We start from the raw sequence: 23,099 nt of genomic DNA on the forward strand, positions 1-23,099 counted from the left end.
GCCATGGGGATCAGAAAAGGACTGTTAAATGTCCTGCATAACAAGGTAATGGAACTTTATAAAGATGGAAAAGGACATAAAAAGATGTCCAAAGCCTTGAATATGCCAATCAGTACTGTTAAATCACATATTAAGAAGTGGAAAGTTTGGGAATACCAAGCCAAGGTCAGGTAGACCAAGGAAGATTGCATCGGTCATGCACACAAAGACTGACAGTTCCACACATGTGAGGTTTTGCCAAGAACGTCAGATCGAGGGCAGTAGTTCTAGAATTAGACCTCCTCTGTAAATCTAAAGTGGTAACCTGTAAATGCTTTTAAAGCGTCGCCTGTGAATTGTAAAATTTAAGTCGTTTGTCAATGTTGCACAAGTATGCGCAGTTTTAAAGTGTGACATATTGGGTTATGTATTGTGGGGGTTTTTTTGCACTAAAATTTAAAAAAGTGCATTTTTTCCCCAAAAAAATAGTGTTTGAAAAACCACTGCACAGATGCCGCGTGACTTAAAAAAAATGCAAAACACACACATTTATTTTCTAAGGCCTCTGCTTTAAAAAAATATATAAACAGTTGTGGGTTCTAAGACATTTTCGTGCAAAAAATACTGATTTTAACATGTAAACAAAAAGTGCCAGAAATGGCCTTCAGCAGTGGTTAAAATGGTACATCATTTCAGTTTAATGAGATCATTTAATCATTGCATTCTGTTTATATGTAGACTTTACAGAGCATCCCAATTTTTTTGTAATTGGGGTTGTAGATGTAAACACTTCAACTGTATCTTTAGACAAGACTTCAATAATTGTGGGTAGAGTTGTGGGGAGTGGTTAGAATCAGGTGTGTCACCATTACTAGATTTACCCTCACCTCCTGTTCCTGTTGGAGTTCCCATCAATTTCAGTCTACATTAAAATGGTCACTAGGACAAAACAGAAAGGACTAATCTCCCCAGTGGGGCCATAGACGGCAATAAAAACCTGGCAGGGGTTGGGACCTATTCCACCTGTTTTCAAAACCTAAAAAACAGTTTGACTAGGGGTACACTTTCAGCATAGAGCAACATTGCTGTTTCTTAAGTTTAGTGTCAAAAAAATTAACCATTTGCCCTCCATAGGATTTACCCTCCTTCCTAACCAGGCCATTTTTGCGATACGGCGCTGCGTTACTTTAACTGACAATTGCGCACTCATGCTACGCTGCACCCAAATGAAATTAAATGTATGTCCTTTTTTTCCCACGAATAGTATTTGAATGGTATTTGACCGCCTGTGCGTTATTTATTTTATGTGCTATAAACAAGAAAAGACCTGCAATTTTGAGAAAGAAAATCAATATTTTTCACTTTTTGCTATTAAACAAGTTTAGTAAAAAAATTTAAAAAAATTATATTTTGACAAATTTTGGCCAAAGTGTATTCTGCTACATCTATGCTAAAAAAATCAGAATACTTGTAAATGAATTGGTTTATGTGAAAGTTATAGCATTTACAAATGGCGGTATATATACTAGTATTTTTGTTTTTTTTTACCAGTTATGGCAGCGGTCAGCGACTTATAGAGGGACTGCGGCAGGCATTCTGATACTGGTGGGAACTGACTTGGCGTCACTGACATCCCCAGTGACACCAATACAGTGATCAGTGCTAATAAAAAGCATGTGGGGTGAACAAAGGGTTAACTGTGTGCTGTTTTACTGTGTGTTGTGTTAGTGCTATGCAGAACCATACAAAGCAGTGTGCTGGAGCTGACAGGAGAGATCAGTATTGTTTACATACAGTTCTCTCCCTCCGTCGGTAATGCTCGGTAATCAGCGATTGCCGGCGAGTAATCACTGTCCAGGACCCGGTGACTGACAGCCGAGGCCGCAAACAGCACGCCCCCTACCTGGCGATGCAAAATCATGTATATATACACGTGATTTTGCACACCCCTGCCACCCTGTAGCAATATATCTGCTGTAGGGTGGTGGAAAAGCGGTTAATGTTTACATACACAGTTCCACAGGACGTATTAGATGTATAAGTAATTATCAATCAAATATCAATTTTAGATATTGAAAATGACAATTCAGTGTTCTATCTATCTATATATATATATATATATATATATATATACACACACACACACGCACACAATTAAGTCACTAGGTGGCAGCATGATGCAATTTAGACGTAGGAAAGAAGCACCTGCATTGTAACTGGGAAGAGAAAAGGTAAGAGGTGAATACAGAACTTGATGGTTCCAATGTTGGAGGTTCTGAAGTGCTTAAGGTTTACTTATCTTGTTTGCTTCCATACCATTTTCCTCTGGTAGAGCTAGCAGGTCATCTTAGAAAAGTAGTGTTGTATGCTCAGCAGTCTCTGAGCAATTCAGAATTTCCCTATAACCTAATTGACTTCTAGTAGCCATACACATCCTGGGTGAGACTTAGGAACATGGAGAGGCTTATCTTGTGCAGGAAACTAGAATTCATGAAAGCTAATATCACTTTTGTCAAAAAAGTGGCATATTGTGTTGTACTAGACCTCAGGTTCATTATAAAGACCCTTCACAAAAAAAAGATTATATCCTAACTGTATAGGATTAGTACTTGTAATGATTGTATTCATTATATGAAATGTGATTATTCAGATTTCACAAGCTTTTTTGTGTGTATATTTATTTTCTTAATTACGTGCAGACCAAGCAGTCTATCAAAAGTGACAGTAACAGGTTGAGACAAACTATAACACTAGTGGTGGCTCCCCTGCTAATGTTTCAGTCTCCTTCTGGTTTTTTTCCGGGTTTGGCGTATTCGGCATCTTGATTAACCACCCCGAGATGAACTTATTACTGTGTGTATATTGGACTTAAACTGTTTTCACACTGATCAGTTTTTCTTCCATTTTTATCTTACCAACAGCGGAAGAAAAATGTGCGTCCATTAAATCCTGTGGAGCTCTGCACACCAGTCAGTTGCATTTGTAAAAGTCCTTCTTGCTGCATTTTGGTGCATGTTTGGTGCTTTTTTAAAAAAAATGCATCTCCCCAATGAAATGAATGGAAAATGCATCAAAAACGCATAAAAATGCACCCGCAATTGCGTTTTTTGGTGCATTTTTGGAGTCACATGTCCTTTTTTTTTACAGGTGTAAAAGCACCAGAAATGTGACAAAAAATGCTACAAAAGCACATATGCATTTTATTGCTTTATTTTTTTGCAACGGAACAGTGTTAAAGCAGTTTTAAAGTGGTTCTTTTTACCCCTAATGCATTCCCTGCATTAAAGCGTAATTAAACACAAAAGCAAACACTTTTTATATTGCAACTTACTTCTTAAAGTGGAGTTCCACTCACCCTGTCAAAAAGTAAAAGTCAGCAGCTACTGCTGACTTTTAAAAAACAGCCACTTACCTGTCCCTCGGTCCTGTGGTGTGTCCCTCGTAGCCCATTTCACTGGTCGTCCTGTATTCCAGGAGGCCGGCATCTTCAGTGTGGGCACCCGGCTGTGATAGCTTGCGGCATGCGCGAGTAGTGCTGTGCTTCATAAATGGTCCTGTAGTCTTCTAGGACCTGTCATGTGTCCCAAAAGACTACAGGGAGGGAGAGAGGGAGGACACCTTCCGTTTCCAATTGCCTAGGCGATCGGACCGGAAATGGGAGCAGGTGCCTGGCCTAGGTGCCAATCCTTAATGGGGAGTGGGGGAGCAGTCCTTAAAGCGGAACGTCCCCTTTTAGGTGGAGCTCTGCTTTAAGTTTGACAGCTGCATATCTGTTTTCTTTTTTTTCGGCTTTCTTTCCTTTACTCCTGGTGATCTGGCCAGCAAGTCTGTTGTTTGTCAACAAAACAAGCTGTTCTGTAGATGTAGCACCTAGAGGGTTGAGACAAGCCATTTATCACGGATAGGGCTGCTTACAATGGTCAGCTTTTATTTTTTTATGTAAACTTTTTATCCCAAAGGAACAAACCTGTTGCTGTAACTGTTTATAAAGTGTGAGCTGAAGTTTGGATTCAATTTGTTAGTGTTTTTAAGTTGACAAATACACATAACACTCCCCTCTCTCCATACTGACAATGCTGCTGTCCAAACGTTCCCCTGTGGTTCATTATCCAGAGTGGGAGCACTCTAATACAGGAGGTGTGTTACTGGCCATATCACCAGTTGAAAACAGAGGGAAAAATAAAAAAAAAAGAAAGCTAATGCAGCCACCACATCTAAGGTTAAATGTATTACAGTTTTGTGTTTGGGCTTAATACTTTTTTAAGGTAACAAAACATCCCACTAGCTCTTCTACCGCACCATAAACACTTACCTGGCTGCTTTCACCACTCCAATGCTGTCCTGTCTGCAGCACCACTCCACTGTCTACTTCTCCACTCCAAAGGCTCCTGCTACTGTTAGTCAAACTCTTGTGAGAAGGGAGCAGCAGCGGGGCTTACTGGTGCAGTATGTGTCTATGGGTGCACAGAGCCCGCCTCTGGACACGCCTGCACAGGTGCCCCAATAGCATATGACTTGCTATGGGCGCACCCACAGGATGGACAGCACTGGTGGGGGACCCACCCCCAGTGCACAGGGTAGGTAGGTATTATTATTTTTATTAAATAAAATCTTTAACCTTTTAATATCACTTTAATTCATCTTAGCACAAAAGCATGCCAAGACTGTGCACAAAGCATGTATATTCAGAAGAAATATTGCTAGAAGGCAGATAAGATGCTTTTATTGCAATAGAGATATGCAGAATAAAAAGCCTTTGTGTGTGATTATGCAGCTATAGTTCTACTTTAAATCATGGGAAATTTAACCTCCCCTAGCTGTGTTGTAATGTTTAAAACATGTTTAACTTCATATAAGATTACAATATTTTTACAATACCTGTCCTTTACATTAATCCCTGTTGTTTATGAAAAAGAAAACACTACCCATTTGGATGGTTCCAGAACCTGCTTTAACATCCGACAGTTTTCCATTCCCACAGCTTTCTGGTCTTCAGAATGTTAGTGCTGAAAGTATTTACAGGCTCACCTTTTGATAAGAGGTTAAGACTTTCATCAGATAACCCTGCATGCATACCATTTGATTGTAGACAGAGTTGATGCGATCACTGTTTTCTTTATTGGTTTTCTCCTCTTTTTTTTTTTTTTTATAGCCTCCTATTAGAAGATGGAGAAAGTTTTGGTCAAGGTAGAGACAGAAGTTCCCTCCTAGATGACACAACTGTTACTTTATCATTGTGCCAACTACGAAATGTAAGAGCAGAAGCCTATTGATTTTTAAAGTAAACATTTGATATCTCTTCACATGTCTAATCAAAGTCTAGTTAATTTAAATGTGCACACTAACAATGACCTATTATTTGATCCCTTTGTTTAGTTAAAAATTACACTGAAAGCATTTCATTATACAGTATCTGTTCTGTAAGTGCAAAAAAACCCAACATGTTGATCCTGCCAAAAATCCTCTGAGCTCATTACTGTAGCTGTGCACTCTGCCTTTGCTGCATTGATCTAAAGCAGTGGTAACTGCCCTGCCTACACTCACCAGCCACTTTAGTAGGTACACCTTGCTAGTGTCAAGAAAATATCCCCCACACCATTGCACCCCCACCACCACCAGCCTAAACCATTGAAAAAAAGGTAGGATGGATCAATGCTTTCGTGTTGTTTACTCCAAATTCTGACCCTACCATCTGAATGTTGCAGCAGTCAGTGTGCCCATTCTCCTCTGACCTCTGACATCAACAAAGTGTTTTTGTTCACATAACTGCCTCTCACTGGATATTTTCTATTTTTTGGACCATTCTCTGTAAATCCTAAAGATGGTTGTGCGTGAAAATCCCAGTAAATCAGCAGTTTTTGAAATACTCAGACCAGCCCTTCTGGCACCAATAACCATGCCACGTTCAAAGTCACTTAAATCCCCTTTCTTCCCCATTCTGATGCTCAGTTTGAACTTCAGCAAGTCGTCTTCGACATGTCTAGATGCCTAAATACACTGAGTTGCTGCCATGTGATTGGTTGATTTGTGTTCCAAGCAATTGAACAGATTTACCTAATAAAGTGGGTGGTGAGTGTAATTTGTCTTTGTGAATTGCAAAAGACCTCCTTTCTATGTTATAGGGAGCATTATTTGTTCTGTAGTCCTGCCCTAAGGTGACAGAGCTGCTTCTCCTGTGACACAGTATATAAAGAGACTGGGAACCAGCAATGTATTCCTATTTTGTTCTATGGTTTATATACACTTTTTTGGTTCGAACACTTTGGTGCTCCGTAGGCTGATTGCAATGCCCTACCTGCAGTTTTAAAGTGTACATGTCACATTTTCCTGTATGTTGTAGAAGGGACTTTGCGTTGCCTTATAATGTTATTTAGGGTCTGTTTTAGGCAAGTACTGGACCTCTGCTTACTCATGGGACTGACATCTGACAGTGGTAATATCACAACCTCCCCTTATATTCGCTTACTACTGTCTTGTACTACTAGCTCTTTTTACAGGGGAACTTGCATGCAATGCCTGCAAGACTATAGTTGCCTTGTATTCTCAATTTTTTTCCTCTCCCCATTTTGTATTTTTTTTAAGTGGAACTAAACCATTTTATTGTTTACAGCCAAGGAAGCTGCCATCTTAGCCTCTGTTTGATCTGCAGTTGTCGTGGTGCTGCACATGTGATCAGTTGTGATGGCAATTATTTTATGGCTTAACAGTTCGGTTGAGAGCACAAGCAACTAAGACAGTTTTTATTCACAGCATGCCTTGAATTTAATTGTTTTGGGAAACCATTAAATAAATAGGTTTAGTTTTGCTTTAATATCAAACACTGTAAAGCCAGTATTTATATAAATGCAGGCTCCCAGCAGAGTTAGTGATTAGCAGCAAAAGAAATACAAGGGCTCAACCAAATGTAATGCATAAGTGGGCATAACTTTATTGTTAACTTGCATAGGTCATTTAAATGTCACATATTTGTAGAGTAACTCTTCCTCTATAGCATGGGGTCTTCAAACTTTCTTAACAAAGGGCCAGTATCCTGTCCTTCAGACTGTAGGGGGGCCAGACTGCTGCCAGTGGGAGTAGAACATTTCCTGGTGTCAGTGGGAGTAAAAAATGCCCCATGTTGGTATCGGTGCTAGGAATAGTGCCCAATTGTTAGTGTTATTCGAAGGAAATTTGCCCCTGCATTGGTGTCAATGGGAGTGCATATGCCCAATTGTTGAGTTAGTGAGAGGAATTGTCCCCCATCATTGGTGTCATTGGGAGGAATTGTGCCCAACTGTTTGTTTCATTGAGAGGAATTGTGCCCCAGTGTTGGTGTCATTGGGAGGAATTGTGCTCCTTCATTGATGTGATTGGGAGGACATATGCTCAGTTGTTGGTGTCAATGGGAGGACTTCTGCCCAATTTTTGGTATCAGTGGATGGAATAGTGCTCGAAGGGCTAAATAAAAGGAAGCAAAGGGCCCGCAGTTTTACGACTCTTCTTCATTTTCATTGTGGGTATATAATGGATGCCAAACAGAGGTAACATGCTATCACTGAGTTCTTGACGAAGGAGGGGTTCAGGCTGTCCAACATCTACAGAAAGCAACAGAATGTTTATGGCGATGACACCATTGACAAGAGTCACCAGTATTTGTCAATGGTGTCATCTCTGTAAGCATTCTGAAGCCTACTGTGAATGTCAGAAAGCCTACAGTTGCAAGAAAAAGTATGTGAACCCCTTGGGATTACGTGGAGTTTTGCATGAATTGAGCATAAAAAGTGCTCTGAACGTCATCTAAGTCACAACAATAGAAGAACACAGTCTGCTGAACATAATACTACACAAACATTAGATGTTGCCATGGTTTCATTGCACATAACATGTAAACATTCACAGTGCAGGGAGGAAAACTTTTGTGAGGCCCTAGCTTAATGACTTCTCCCAGAGCTAATTGGAGCCAGGAGTGAGCCAACCTTGACTCCAATCAGTGTGATGATATTGGATGTGTTGCTGACAGCTGTCCTGCCCTTAAAAAACACACACCTGTTTTGGGTTTACTGGTTTCAAGAAGCACTGTCTGATGTGAACCATGCCTCGCAGAAAAGAGCTCTCAGAAGACCTACGATCAAGAATTGTTGACTTGCATGAAGCTGGAAAGGGTTACAAAAGTATCTCCAAAAGCCTTGATGTTCATGTGTCCACGGTAAGATAGACTGTCTACAAATGGAGAAAGTTTAGCACTGTTGCTACTCTCCCTAGGCATTGTCATCCTGTAAAAATGACTGCAAGAGCACAGCGCAGAATGCTGCATGAGGTAAAGAAGAATCCCAGAGTGTCAGCTAAAGACCTACAGAAATCTCTGGCACATGCTAACATTTTTGTTGACACATCTACAATACGGAAAACATTAAACAAGAATGGAGTACATGGGAGGACACCACGGAGGAAGCCATTGCTGTCCAAAAAGAATATTGCAGCACGTTTGAAGTTTGCAAAAGAGCACCTGGATGTTCCACAGCACTACTGGCAAAATATACTGTGGACAGATGAAACCAAGATTGAGTTGTTTGGGAAGAACACACAACACTATGTGTGGAGAAAAAAAGGCACAGTACACCAACATCAAAACCTCATCCCCACTGTAAAACATGGCGGAGGGAGCATCATGGTTTGGGGCCGCTTTGCTGCCTCAGGGCCTGGACGGATTGTTGTCATTGATGGGAAAATGAATTCCAGAGTTTATCAAGACATTTTGCAGGAAAACGTACGACCATCTGTCCGCCAACTGAAGCAGAGGATGGGTGATGCAACAGGGCAATGACCCAAAGCATACAAGTAATTCAACAAAACAATGGCTGCAACAGCACAGAATACGCCTTCTGGAGTGGCCCAGTCAGAGTCCTGACCTCAACCCGATTGAAATGCTGTGGCATGACCCTATTGCTACACTGAAACAGTTTTGTGAAGAGGAGTGGTCCAAAATTACTCCAGATCGTTGTGCAGGTCTGATCTGCAACTACAGGAAACGTTTGGTTGAGGTTATTGCTGCCAAAGGAGGGTCAACCAGTTAAGTCCAAAGGTTCACATACTTTTTCCTCCCTGCACTGTGAATGTTTATATGTTATGTGCAATTAAACCATGGCAACATCTAATGTTTGTGTAGTATTATGTTCAGCAGACTGTGTTCTTCTATTGTTGTGACTTAGATGATGTTCAGAGCACATTTTATGCCCAATTCATGCAAAACTCCACGTAATCCCAAGGGGTTTACATACTTTTTCTTGCAACTGTACATCCCTCCTTTGTCAAGAACTCAGTGATGGCACTTTGCTTCTGCTTGGAATTCATTATTTACCTGCAATGAAGAAGAAGAAGAGGTACTATAGAGGAAGAGTTACTTTACCACCATATGATATTTGAATGACCTATGTATATTAATAAAAAAAAGTTATGCCCACTTTTGTATTACTTTTGGTACAGTCTTCATATTTCCTTTGCTGCTAAATCACTAACTCAGATAGATTTAGTTCTGCTTTTAATGCAGGCTTCCATCAATTAAATGGTTACTTTTGGTACAGCCCTTGTATGAGTTGGTTCCTTTCACTTTATTAACCGTACAAACAATATTAGGTCGCTATCATTTGTTATCTACACATCTTGTCTGAGTATGACTGTGGAAACTGCCACATGTGGTTCCTTTTATATGCTATTTTCTAAATGCAGATGTTTGTGCTTTAGCGATCTGTGTTTTATTTTTTTTTAATCCTTCAGAGATTAAAAGATGTGCCTGGGGAAGCGTTTTATCCCTTACTGGGAGAAGAGTGAGTATGACATTTTTTTTTATCCAGTAACTGTTACAGCTATATTAAATCAGGTGTGTAAAAAGAGCAGTGACATGAGTTCACTGTGAACATATGTTCATTTTAATGTTTTCTTACCTTTGTATCGCTCCCACAGGGAGAGAACTCATCAAATTACTGATACGTTTATGCCACTTTATACATATGGTGTTCACTTTGAGTGACCTGAAAAGTAGTGAATATGAATGAACTGCTGAGCAAAAAAAATGTGCAGTGACATGTTAATGTCACACTGATCATCTTTATTTATAAATGACACCCTGGAGAGCGAGATGAGTTAGACAAGGATAGGTTAGAACCGTTATTGGCATTGCACTGCAGCGAGGCACAGCATGTCATTACCAGATGGGATACGCACTTATGTAACTAGCTTGTAATTTGTTCTTGTCTCTCTAATCACTTTGCAGCCAATCAAATGTCCCTCACTCGGGTAGTAATACCGAGCTCTCTACCTCCACGCTTCCTCTCATTATCAGGGAGAGGGACACAGAGTATCAACTCAACAGGATTGTCCTATTTGACAGGCTTCTTAAGGTTAGTACTTCCCAGTATTATATTCTTCTAATTTAGCATGTTTCTGAATACAGCTGTACACTAAGCAAACCTGTCACAAAGCAGGGCACTTCAAACTAAGCAAATGAAACAAAATATATAAGCTTGTCAATACAATCAGTAGATTCAAAGATGTAGGCAGCTAAAGCCATATACAAATGTCAAGTTTGGCTGCGCCTCTCCCAACTCCTTACCTCCCATTACAGTAAAGAACCAAAGTTGAAAACTGGTAGATGACAGGATTGGGTCCATTTTCAACATTTAAAGTGAAGATTTGCTATCTTCTACTGTATGTAACCTCTAAATATGCCTAACCCTGAAAAATGTAACATTTATCTTGATTTTCTCCCTGAAATAGCAGTGTAGTTCCTGTGCTTGCAGATATGTGCAGTGTGGAAGGCACTGCTGCCTCTGCCTGCTAGTATCACAAGATTTAGGACACCTGTTGCACAGTAGAATCACCAAACATCACTCTATGCGATCTGCGATTACCTGAACACCAACGCATGTGCAGTGGTGTTAAAAAAAAATGCAGCTCAACAGGGCTGGTGGGAATACACTCTTAGAGTGACGTTTGGTGATGCTGCTGTGCTTCTTGCAGAAGTGGAATCTGTACCTGAGGACCAGAACTGCATGTATCTCCTGCTTTTTCTTTGTTTGTTCTGTGAATCCATGCTGTTTACACCTCTTCTGCCACTATCTGAATATTATCCCATCAGTTATCAGATCCCCAGTCACCAAGGGAAAGCTCAGACTTGAGGAAGCAAAAACTGTCTCTTCTACCACCTTTGTGGTCGCCTCCACAAAGAGACATAGAGAAGAACAAGTCACTGTAAGGCAGTAATTGGGACCAGATCAGCTAGTAACAAAAGTACTGCTGTAACTTACCAAAGGCCATACAATCCATGTACTGATGTGTCAGTATATAAAGTGAACTTGCACCTATTCTTACCTTTCTTAAAGAAATTGCTGCTTCAGGTTTTTTTTGTGATGTTAACATATGTCAGTATTAACGCACATTCCTGTTCAGCAAAGATCATATGACCAAGTGCTTATCATCCAAACATGTGGCCAGTACTGGAGGTAGCTCAGAGCAGCGTTTTCTCCAAGAGAACTATTTCAGCTTTTGTGTGTCTTTATTCATTTTAAAAAAAAAGTTAACTAAGCTTGATATGACTATAATAATTTCCTGCTGTTGTATGAGTTCTTTTAGCACATGAATACTTTTTCATTAACCATAATGTATTGGTCTAGTCAGCTCAGCTAACAGAATAATCACAGTCACAAACTTTATAAAGCCCAATTCCGGGAAGCTTAAAAAATACTTTTGCAGTGGGCAGTACCTGCACTGCGAGGGTTAACTGCTTGTTTTGTCTAGGTAAGACAAGAAGCAGTTCAATACACCTGATTCTCCACTTGCCCAGCAGGCAGTGCTCCCACACATTTTGCAGTAGACCGCCCATTGGCATGATCATGTCCAGTGCAGGACTGTGGGTTCTGCATTGGTTATGATGACATTGGTACCTTAGACCAATGGACCGGGGGGGGGGGGGGAGAATGAAAGATCTTTCTTCTAGATCCCCTAGACCTAAATTAGCAATGTACCCATGCCGTGCGGGTGCAACCCCACTGCAAGAGGTCCTTTTTAAGTTTTGCAGGACTTGGGCTTTAGGTTGATGTATAGCCAAAACTTGGGGTAAAAGGGTGAAATCCTACCCCACTACAGAAAGTAAGAGGAAATCTGTACAAAGTGAGGGGAGTTCCTCTTGTCATGTCCCGATCTAAAGACTTTTCCAAACCTCTTTTTCTGGTGATAACTGTAAAACTTTGGATTTCTCAATATTTTCTGTTTTGGTGATAATTGTCCCCAGAACAAATAAAGAGGGCAAATCCCCCTAATAGGGGCACAGACAACAATACAAACTTGACATAGGTTCATTCCTTCCCTACTCTGTGTAAAGATAAGAAATATTTTGGTTATGCTAATACTATTAAAGTTGGCACATATTGAAGAATAGCTAAACACTAAACTTTTGTTTTAGACAGAGTGGAGAGGGATTAGAATTCCTATCAGGTTTTTATTGCTATTTCTGCCTCTATTAGGGAGATGCATCCTCTCTATTTGTTCTGTTTTCCATTATTCTTTTCCACTGATAGTGAAAGTAAAAAAAAATCTCAAATTTTTGGTTGTCCCCAGAACAGTAATAGAGGGAAAATCTTCCAATGGGGACACAAGTTGTGGTGACCTGGGGGGAGGGAAGGGGGTCAAGAGATTCCCTTATTTTGTAGAGATTTCCCCCCATTTCTTGTTTTGACTGTCAGACAGAAAGTGAAAGGAAATCTCCACAGTGGGACACAAATGGCAAAAAAACCTACAGGTGTTATAACCCTTTTTTTTGTACTCTATCCAAAAAAAAGTTTTGCTTTTAATTCTACTTTAACCACTTGCCCTCCAGACGATTTACCCCCCTTCCTGACCAGGCCATTTTTTGCGATATGGCGCTGCGGTAATTTAACTGCCAATTGCTCAGTCATGCAATGCTGTATATAAATAAAATGTGTGTCCTTTGTTCCCCACAAATAGAGATTTATTTTGTTGGTGTTTGATCACGTGTGCAGTTTCTATTTTTTGCACTATAAACAAAAAAAGACTGACAATTTTGAAAAAAACAATATTTTTGACTTTTTGCTATAAAACGTATCCAGTAAAAAAATTTAAAAAATATAATTTTGCCATAAATTAAGGCCAAAATGTATTCTGCTACATTTTGCTAAAAAATCCCAATACATGTAAATTAATTACGTGAAAGTTATAGAGTCTACAAATGGCGGTATATATACTGGAATTTTTCTTTTTTTGTACTAGTAATGGCGGCAATCAGCAACTTATAGCAGGACTGCGGTGGGCATTCTGACACTGGGGGGGGGGAGACTGAATAACTGCCACTGACATCACAATGACACTACTACAGTGATCAGTGCTAATAAAAAGCACTGGCACTCTACCAATGATACTGGTCAGGAAGGGGTTAACATCTGGGGCAATCAAAGGGTTAACTGTGTACTGTTTTACTGTGTGTGCTATGTGTTTTACTAGGGAAACATGCTGCTGTGTATTTCTCTGCTGTGCAGAGAAATACACAGCAGCATGTTACTGCTGGCAGGAGAGAGATCTGTGCTGTTTACACACAGGTCTCTCACCTGTCACTGTTTCTCGGCAATCACCAGGTGCCGGAGGGGAATCTCCGACCGGAACCTGGTGATCGACATCTGTAGCCGCCAACGGTGGCACAGGCGCGCGCCCCCTCCCTGGAAATACAAATCACGTATATATACATGATTTTGTGCAGCCTTGCTGCCCTATAGCAGTATTTCTGCTATAGGGCGGCAGGGAAGCGGTTAATTATAGGTCATGTTACATAGTTAATCTGGTTGAAAAAAAAGACCATCCAGTTCAACCAACAGAAAAAAAACACACACAAATAGAAAACCTCCATATACACAAACCCCACAGTTGATCCAGAGGAAGGCAAAAAACCCCAATAAAGCATGATCCAATTCGCTCCACCAGGAGAAAAACATCTTTCCCCCCCCAAGAGGCAAGTTTGTTATGTAAGTTTGATATGTTGTATTGTTTTAAAATTATATATTTTTTATTTATGCATGTTCACAAATCTAAAGTTACATTTCTAATTTATACTTTCACACTAATTCACATTTAGCCTAAAAATGTTTCTATTTTTTTCTAAGGCATATCCATATAAGAAAAATTTGATTTGGAAGGAAGCCAGAGTTGACATTCCTCCGCTTTTGAGAGGTTTAACTTGGGCAGCCCTGCTTGGAGTAGAGGTGAGAATCTTTATTATTATTAATTAAATTGGTATATATAGCTTTTGATTCTAAGGGCTCATTCACATTATTGGTTGAGGGGCGGTAAAACCCTGCAGCTAACCTATGCTATTACTTCCCACAACCACTACTCCCTTTTGCAACTGCAAAGGCAGCAGGCAGGAGTGTGAACTTGCAGTGGCCGTGAGGCCTTGCTTTGCGAGTGCAGCAGGGATGATACCCTCTGTCACTTTCAGTGGGCATAGCACCTGCCTAACACGACCCATTCAGAGCTCAGTATCTAATGCATACAGTTGCAGCACATTAGTGTGGGATTCAAGGGGTTAAAGCAGGCTGTGGGGAGGCGATATATTGCTCCCTCACCGCCTGTCAAATGCTCTCTTTCAAGCGATCTGAATATGGATCACTCTTTGGATAACAAAGCACGTGTGAAAGAGCCCTTGTGGTAGAGGCCAGTTGTTAAATTTGGTTATGATTTCTTGCTATGCTCAGTGTCAGCTTGCCAGTTTGAAGGAAAAAAGAAAATCTTTCTTAATCGCTTTTTTCTTTTTAAAAAGCTGTCACTTGTAGCCTCAACTCTTCCATCTGACACTTTTTTGTTCCTCTCACCACTCACAACAATGTGTCTACAGTATGTAGCAGATATGACCTGAGTTCCCTACAGGTGTTTCTGCAGTGCTCTTCAGGCATTTTGTGCTGAAGACATTTGGAATAAGTATACATTCCAATTGTTTGCGTGGTGTTTCTTTTCAGAGAATCGCAACATAAAATGAATGAGTCTCTCATATGTTAAAAGTTATGCATACTTACAGGTGAAACTCAAAAAATTAGCATATCGTGCAAAAGTTCATTTATTTCAGTAATGCAACTTAAAAGGTGAAACTAATGTATGAGATAGACTCATTACATGCAAAGCAAGATAGTTTAAGCCGTGATTTGTCATAATTGTGATGATTATGGCTTACAGCTCATGAAAACCCCAAATCCACAATCTTAGAAAATGAGAATATTGTGAAAAGGTGCAATATTCTAGGCTCAAAGTGTCCCACTCTAATCAACTAATTAAGCCATAACACCTGCAAAGGGTTCCTGAGCCTTTAAATTGTCTCTCAGTCTGGTTCAGTAGGAATCACAATCATGGGAAAGACTGCTGACCTGACAGTTGTGCAGAAAACAATCATTGACACCCTCCATAAGGAGGGAAAGCCTCAAAAGGTAATTGCAAAAGAAGTTGGATGTTCCCAAAGTGCTGCATCAAAGCACATTAATAGAAAGTTATGTGGAAGGGAAAAGTGTGGAAGAAAAAGGTGCACAAGCAGCAGGGATGACCGTAGCCTGGAGAGGATTGTCAGGAAAAGGCCATTCAAAAGTGTTGGGGACTTTCACAAGGAGTGGACTGAGGCTGGAGTCAGTGCATCAAGAGCCACCACACAGACGGATCCTGGTCATGGGCTTAAAATGTCGTATTCCTCTTGTCAAGCCGCTCCTGAACAACAAACAACGTCAGAAGCGTCTTACCTGGGCTAAAAAAAAAAACAGACCTGCTCTGTTGCTCAGTGGTCCAAAGTCCTCTTTTCTGATGAGAGCAACTTTTGCATCTCATTTGGGAACCAAGGACCCAGAGTATGGAGGAAGAATGGAGAGGCACACACTGCAAGATGCTTGAAGTCCAGTGTGAAGTTTCCACAGTCTGTGTTGATTTTGGGAGCCATGTAATCTGCTGGTGTTGGTCCACTGTGCTTCATTAAGTCCAGGGTCAACGCAGCCATCTACCAGGAGATTTTGGAGCACTTCATGCTTCCTTCTGCAGACTAGCTTTATGGGGATGCTGACTTCATTTTCCAGCAGGACTTGGCACCTGCCCACACTGCCAAAAGCACCAAAACCTGGTTCAATGACCGTGGGATTACTGTGCTTGATTGGCCAGCAAACTCGCCTGATCTGAATCCCATAGAGAATCTATGGGGCATTGCCAAGAGAAAGATGAGAGACATGAGACTGGACAATGCAGAAGAGCTGAAGGCCGCTATTGAAGCATCCTGGTCTTCCATAACACCTCAGCAGTGCCACAGGCTGATAGCTTCCATGCCACGTCACATTGAGGCAGTGATTGCTGCAAAAGGGGCCCAAACCAAGTACTGAGTACATATGCATGCTTATACTTTTCAGAGGTCCGATATTGTTCTATGTACAATCCTTGTTTTATTAATTGCATGTAATATTCTAATTTTCTGAGATTGTGGATTTGGGGTTTTCATGAGCTGTAAGCCATAATCATCACAATTATGACAAATCATGGCTTGAACTATCTTGCTTTGCATGTAATGAGTCTATCTCATATATTAGTTTCACCTTTTAAGTTGCATTACTGAAATAAATGAACTTTTTCACGATATTCTAATTTTTCGAGTTTCACCTGTATAGTTCATGAGCTGTAATATGCTGTATGTATTCTCTAAAGAAGGAGTGTTTTTTTTTTTTTAATCTTTTGTTCATATTTATTTTTTGAAGGGTGCTATTCAGGAAAAATATGATGCCACAGATAAAGATACCCCAATACCTACAGACCGACAGGTACGTTTCATAGTTTGAACGTAAGCCTCTTAACACTTCCTAATGATTACCAATCAGAAAATCAACAGTGCCTTGAAAAAGAATTCATACCCCTTGAAATTTTCCACATTTTGTCATGTTACAACCAGAAATGTAAATGTATTTTATTGGATTTTTATGTGATAGACTAACACAAAATGGCACATAATTGTGAAGTGGAAGGAAAATGATAAATGTTTTTCTAAATTTTTTACAAATGTCTGAAAAGTGTGGTGTGCATTTGTATTCAGCCCCCTGAGTCAATACTTTGTAGAACCACCTTTTACAGCTGCAATATTTTTGAGTTTGTCTGTACCAGCTTTGCACATCTAGAGAATTACATTTTTGCCCATTCTTCTTTGCAAAATAGCTCAAGCTCTGTCAGATTGGATGCAGAGCTTCTGTGAACAGCAATTTTCAAGTCTTGCCACAGATTCTCAATTGGATTTAGATCTGGACTTTGACTGGGCCATTCTAACACCCAAATATGCTTTGATCTAAACCATCCCATTGTAGCTCTAGCTGTATGTTTAGGGTCATTGTCCTGCTGGAAGATGAACCTCTGCCCCATTCTCAAGTCTTTTTCAGGCTCTAACAGGTTTTCTTCTAAGATTGCCCGGTATCTGGCTCCATCCATCTTCCCATCAACTCTGACCAGCTTCCCTGTCCCTGCTGAAGAAATTCATCCCCACAGCATGATGCTGCCACTACCATGTTTCACGGTGGGGATGGTGTGTTCAGGGTGATGTGCAGTGTTTGTTTTCTTGCCACACATAGCCTTATGCTTTTAGGCCAGAAAGTTAAATTTTGGTCTCATCTGACCAGAGCACCTTCTTCCACATGTTTGCCTTGTCCTGCACATGGCTTCTCACAAACTGCAAAAGGGACTTCTTATGGCTTTTTTTTCAACAATGGCTTTCTTCTTGCCACTACTTCCATAAAGGTCAGATTTGTGGAGTGCACGACTAATAGTTGTCCTGTGGACAGATTCTCCCACCTGAGCTGTGGATCTCTGCAGCTCTTCCAGAGTCACGATGGGCCTCTTGGCTGCTTTTATGATTAATGCTCTACTTGCCTGACCTGTTACTTTAAATGGGCGGCTATGTCTTGGTAGGTTTGCAGTTGTGCCATACTCTTTCAATTTTTGGATGATGGATCGAACAGTGTTCCATGAGATGTTCAAAGCTTGGAATATTTTTTTTTTAACCTAGCCCTGCTTTAAACCTTTCCACAACTTTATCCCTGATCTGTCTGGTGTTTTGCTTGGCCTTCATGATGCTGTCTGTTCAATAATGTTCTCTAACAAACCTCTGAGGGCTTCGTCGAACAGCTGTATTTATTCTGAGAATAAATTCCACACAGGTGGACTCTATTTACAAATTAGGTGACTTCTGAAGGCAATTTGTTTCAATAGATTTTATCTAGGGGTATCAGAGTAAAGGGGGCTGAATACAAATGCATGCTACACTTTTCAGATATTTATTTATTTGCAAAAAATTTTGAAAACCATTTATCATTTTCCTTCCACTTCAAAATTATGTGCCATTTTGTGTTGGTCTATCAAATAAAATCCCAATAAAATGTATTTATGTTTTTGGTTATAACATGACAAAATGTGGAAAATATCAAGGGGTATGAATACTTTTTCAAGGCACTGTATACATATGTTACCGTGTATGCATTTGCACTGTTGAAGTGCAAGCCATGCTTCAGGACCATCATTTTTGGTGATTACTGGAACCTACACTGTCCATACTCTTTATCAATGTGCCAAAACTTTTTATATTTGTATATTTCACTTAAAGTCAACCTGTCAGCCATTTTAAGCATTTAAGAATAAAATGGCAAGCACCATAACAGACTTGGTCGCTGTTAAAGTAAGGTTATCCAGATAAACCCTTCTGTGGGCTTCTTCTCAGTTTGTTTCACTTTTTGCTATTATCATGTCTAATAGCGGCGTCCAAAAAGCAGTGGACTAGGAAACCAGCGTTTGGGCTAAGTCTTGGCAACTGCAATTACTATGTCCAAAGAGAGTCCCAGGAAAATTTCATTTTCTTAGTAATATTAGACAGTATGTGAACAGTATTTCCCAGACTCTTCCAGTCCCCAAAGCATTAAATATTCAGCAGTTACTAAAATTAGCCTAAATTAATCTACTAGAACTCCTAAAAGATTGAGGTCAGATTACAGACAGATTGCAACATGGAATATGTCATCACTAGCGATTGTTTTTAGGTTTGCTAGACTGGAAATCTTATCTTTGTTTTGATACTTGAGTTAGAACCCTACAATTTAAAAGGGAAAAAAGAAAGTACAAGTATATCTTATTACAACACCAAGACTGATTAGATTATTATAGCAAAGGCAGAATCAATCACTTTGCATAAGTTTACAAATTGGAATGGAGGGGATGTTATTTTCTGTGCTTTCAACAGGAGTTATTAGAAAACTGGAAATCCTACACTTGTTTGTGAGTCACCTGTGTCTCAACACAGAGGGGTTCCCCTTCTCTCACAGTTTTGTGAAATTTGCCTGAATTTGGTGCTGTAATTTCAATGTCATTTGTTTCAACACTAACCAGTAAATTTGGCATTGCTATGCAGCCCACACACAAATATCATATCAGTGTGTTCTTATTAAGAAACTGGGGTTGTTTTCTCATAGGCATCAATTAGATTTAAGCTTTGAATCTGATTGGTTGACAGTAATTCACTCTAGGTCTTAGTAAGACCATGTTGAAACTTTTTATCCAGTGACTCTCTGAGAACCATTATATTATTATGTCTAATAAATCATGATATATTATGATTTATGGGCTCCATTATTTATTGTTGGGTTGTTGAAACTAAGAATCTGTGTTGTCAGCAATCTCTTTCTCACATTGTTTTTCAGTATGATGAACTGCTCTCCTCAACTAAATGACATGCAAAGTTCCGAAGGGTGCTAAACAGGTCTCTTTATTTACAATAGAATTTTGGGAACTGTTTTGTAGACTGAAGTTGATATCCCACATTATCATCAATATGATGAGCTGCTTGCCTCACCTGAGCGAGATAGAGAGTTTTAAAGGGTGCTAAACGGGTCCCATCATTTAGAATGGGATTGTGCAAACTAGGAATCTGTGTTGACTGTAAAATCTATTTTGGAAATATTTTATTAATCATTCATGGAGGGTGGCAGAAGTAATTTAACAGGGTTATACTGCTGCCTACAGGAGAATTAGACAGTAACAAGGAACAAGAAAGCTTTTAGTTAGCCAGGTAAACCTATCCCACTCCCATCATTCTTCAGTTTCTTGCTGACGTTCTAGGAGAATGGACATCTTTTCTCCTGAGAGAAAAGCTAACCTGATTAACATGACATTTATTTTTCTCTTCAGTCAATATTCTTTTTTAGCTGCAGAGCTCAGGGCTCCTATTGCAGCTTTCCAGATAGGCTGATACGCAGCATCATCCTTGAGGGCGTACTCAGACCAAACCACAATGATGATGCAAAGATTGATGTAATGTGCAGCGGACTCTGCTTGTGTCACTCTCCAGAAACTTAATAAACTGTGTTATCCGCAGAGCGATTTGCTGGTCCAGGGCTCTGATACAACTGATGATGTAATCCAGACTTCCTGGGGAGTATGCCCACCTGAAGGGTAAAGACTGTCTGGAGTGTGACATGTTTCACTGGGTACTGTGTTGACATTCTGCAATATTTTTTGCTGTTTGTTTGCCGCATGGTACTCTTCACACCACCACTGCAGTACATTACTGGGGCCTTGCCCTTTTTTGGAGCCTGGTGTGTAGTACTATATTCCCCTGCTTATTGCTCCACAGGGTTAAAGCTGGGGATATTAGTGCTGCGTGACATTTTAATGTGTTACAGGCATTCTTAGGAAATAGACGTACTGGGTAATCTTGCTATGGCACTATGGATTGTGTCATATGTTCCCTGGTTAATTAAATGCTGCTCTGCCTAGAGCTATGTCATGCAGTCTCATTTACCCTACCCTCCTGTCTTTGGTGTGAGGTGATCACCACCACAATGCTCCTCAGCAAGGATCCCAGAGACAGTTCTTCTTGCTGTAACCTTAACCATGTCACTGTCATAGAGCGTCCCCTATTTCAACGACAGGTGTAGCAGAACGGAGGAACCAAATAGTTTTACACCTTTTCCTCCAAGGTCTGTATGATATACCTGCAGCCAGTGGTGAAGCTAGACATTTTTCACCCAGTGCAAAGACTCAGTTCGCTCCCCCCACCCGAATAGGACCATGTTGATAGGGCAGAGGTTGGTTTCAGTAGGGCAGTGGATGCTGTCAGCAGTTTTTTATTGTCACTGGCTGTGTGTGAGTCACCAACAGTTTGTCACACCGGGTGATAAAGATGCAGGGAACCAGTAGTTCCCTGTTTACTTGATGCACTTCTGTACCACGAGTCACAACCTTAAAGCAAAATATAACATTTCTTCCAGGTAGTACAAAGGTGGTGCAGGAGTGAACAGGGAATGCTAGTTCCTTGTCTCTTTTCATTCCTCTTTGCGTTCCCTGTTTACTTGATGCACTTCTGTACCTTGAGTCACAACCTGAAAGCAAAATATAACATTTTTTCCAGGTAGTACAGGAGTGAACAGGGAATGCTAGTTCCCAGCCTCTTTTCATTCCTTTTTGCGTTTTCTGTTTACTTGATGCACTTCTGTACCACGAGTCACAACCTGAAAGCAAAATATAACATTTCTTCCAGGTAGTACAAAGGTGGTGCAGGAGTGAACAGGGAATGCTAGTTCCCAACCTCTTTGTGTCAAAGAGCACATATATTACGTATTAATTTCTTAACCTTTTTCAGTCATGACTTGTTTTTATTGGGCTGAAGGAAACCGATATCTGCAATGGATGATGATATTTGTTGCCACATGGGGGAAACCCTCTCTTTTGCATCAGAGTCCTTACCTTTCACATTAGAGTTCCCCCTTCACAAATAGTCCTATCTTCAAATCTTTACCTAGGCTGCGGCATCATGGCAGAGGGTGGGAGGCAATGCAAGTATGAACAGAAGTAAAGTTTCCATCTTTTTAAAAAAGCCTTCCCTGTCATCCATTTCCATGGTGCAGACCAGCTGGATGCCTCCACCATACCAACACATAATATAGTGTGAGAGTCCTGTTAGCCCCCCTGAACCCTAAAATTGACTGTTGCTGTGCGGTGGATGGGGGCATGGCACTGTGCAACCTTACATTGCCAAGACTGTGCAGTGGCCCCTAGCCCTGTTGTCCAGGGCTACTATTAGAAATCATGGGGTCCTGTGCAGCCTAACTGACAGGATTCCCCAGTGTAAGTATCAACATGCCTTTATTATGCATATGTGTAGAATTCCCAGCCAGCCACACTTGCCATTCCACTGATCTGCCTCCTCATCTCCCTGGTACCCCCCTACATCCTCAGATCATTGCGTATTCAAAACTAAATGGGGCGACAGAATTTTATCCTGATCAAGTCACATGCTTTACAACAACCAGCAGTACACACACTGCTATAAATTTACGACCCATTGTTGTGTTCAAACATTGGCTGACTGGCATTGGAGGGGTCCCTGGGCATCTGTATCCCTTTTCTTACACCCCATCTACAAAGTTCTTTAAGGTGCAGAGATGGCATTTGATGAGTTCAACCAAAGGGGTTTCTTGGCATCAGAAGCCAGTGTTTAAAACTTGTGGGGTACTAGAAAGCCCATAAACATATATAATGAGACAAGTAGCAGACATTCATCGTACATGTTACCTAATTACATAGATGGCATCAAGTGATTGCAACCAGTTGCAGATATTCATAGTACAAGCAACAGGTTGATTTCGATTTAGGGAAAGCCAGCTTATCAGAACCCAGCTGCAGCTATTGAGTGCCCATAAATTCCCCCCCCCAGCTCATTCAACAGTTACACAGAGTTCTAACAGAAGTCACCTTCACCTTATAAGTTGTAATGCATGATCAGATAAGCATTGCAGCTGACTGTGATCAGGGAGCAGCCTTTCAAACAGAACCAACTTGCAGATGTTGGGGTGTCTAAAAAACCCCAAGATTGGCACATGCCTCCTCCAACACAACAGTGTATTTATTTTTAAAGTTTAAAGAATTCCTTGAAAATAAAAAGTTGTATGTGCTGAGCTCTTCTCAAGGCTTCCACATGTGAATGACTCCCCACCCCTATCATAGATAATTTGTGGACAGAAGGTGTTATCTACCTGAGAAGGAGTGGATTACATGGATTACAGCATGGTATATCCTGGGATTGGTGATGTGGA

General features: G+C 40.5%; 1 protein-coding gene across 1 annotated transcript in view; it reads left to right on the forward strand.

Moving 5' to 3' along the window:
• Positions 1–23,099, forward strand: part of TBCK (TBC1 domain containing kinase) — a 367,627-nt gene that overhangs the window by 88,278 nt on the left and 256,250 nt on the right. Inside the window, exons 12-16 of the mRNA XM_089680503.1 lie at positions 5,132–5,231; positions 9,733–9,782; positions 10,229–10,355; positions 14,124–14,222; positions 16,734–16,796. Of these exons, the coding sequence (XP_089536629.1) occupies positions 5,132–5,231; positions 9,733–9,782; positions 10,229–10,355; positions 14,124–14,222; positions 16,734–16,796 (439 nt within the window). The remainder of the gene's footprint in view (positions 1–5,131; positions 5,232–9,732; positions 9,783–10,228; positions 10,356–14,123; positions 14,223–16,733; positions 16,797–23,099) is intronic.

This window comes from Staurois parvus, unplaced genomic scaffold (assembly GCF_062004578.1).
Source record: "Staurois parvus isolate SC_StPar_1 unplaced genomic scaffold, SC_StPar_1.0 ptg000244l, whole genome shotgun sequence".
Classification (NCBI taxonomy): domain Eukaryota; kingdom Metazoa; phylum Chordata; class Amphibia; order Anura; family Ranidae; genus Staurois; species Staurois parvus.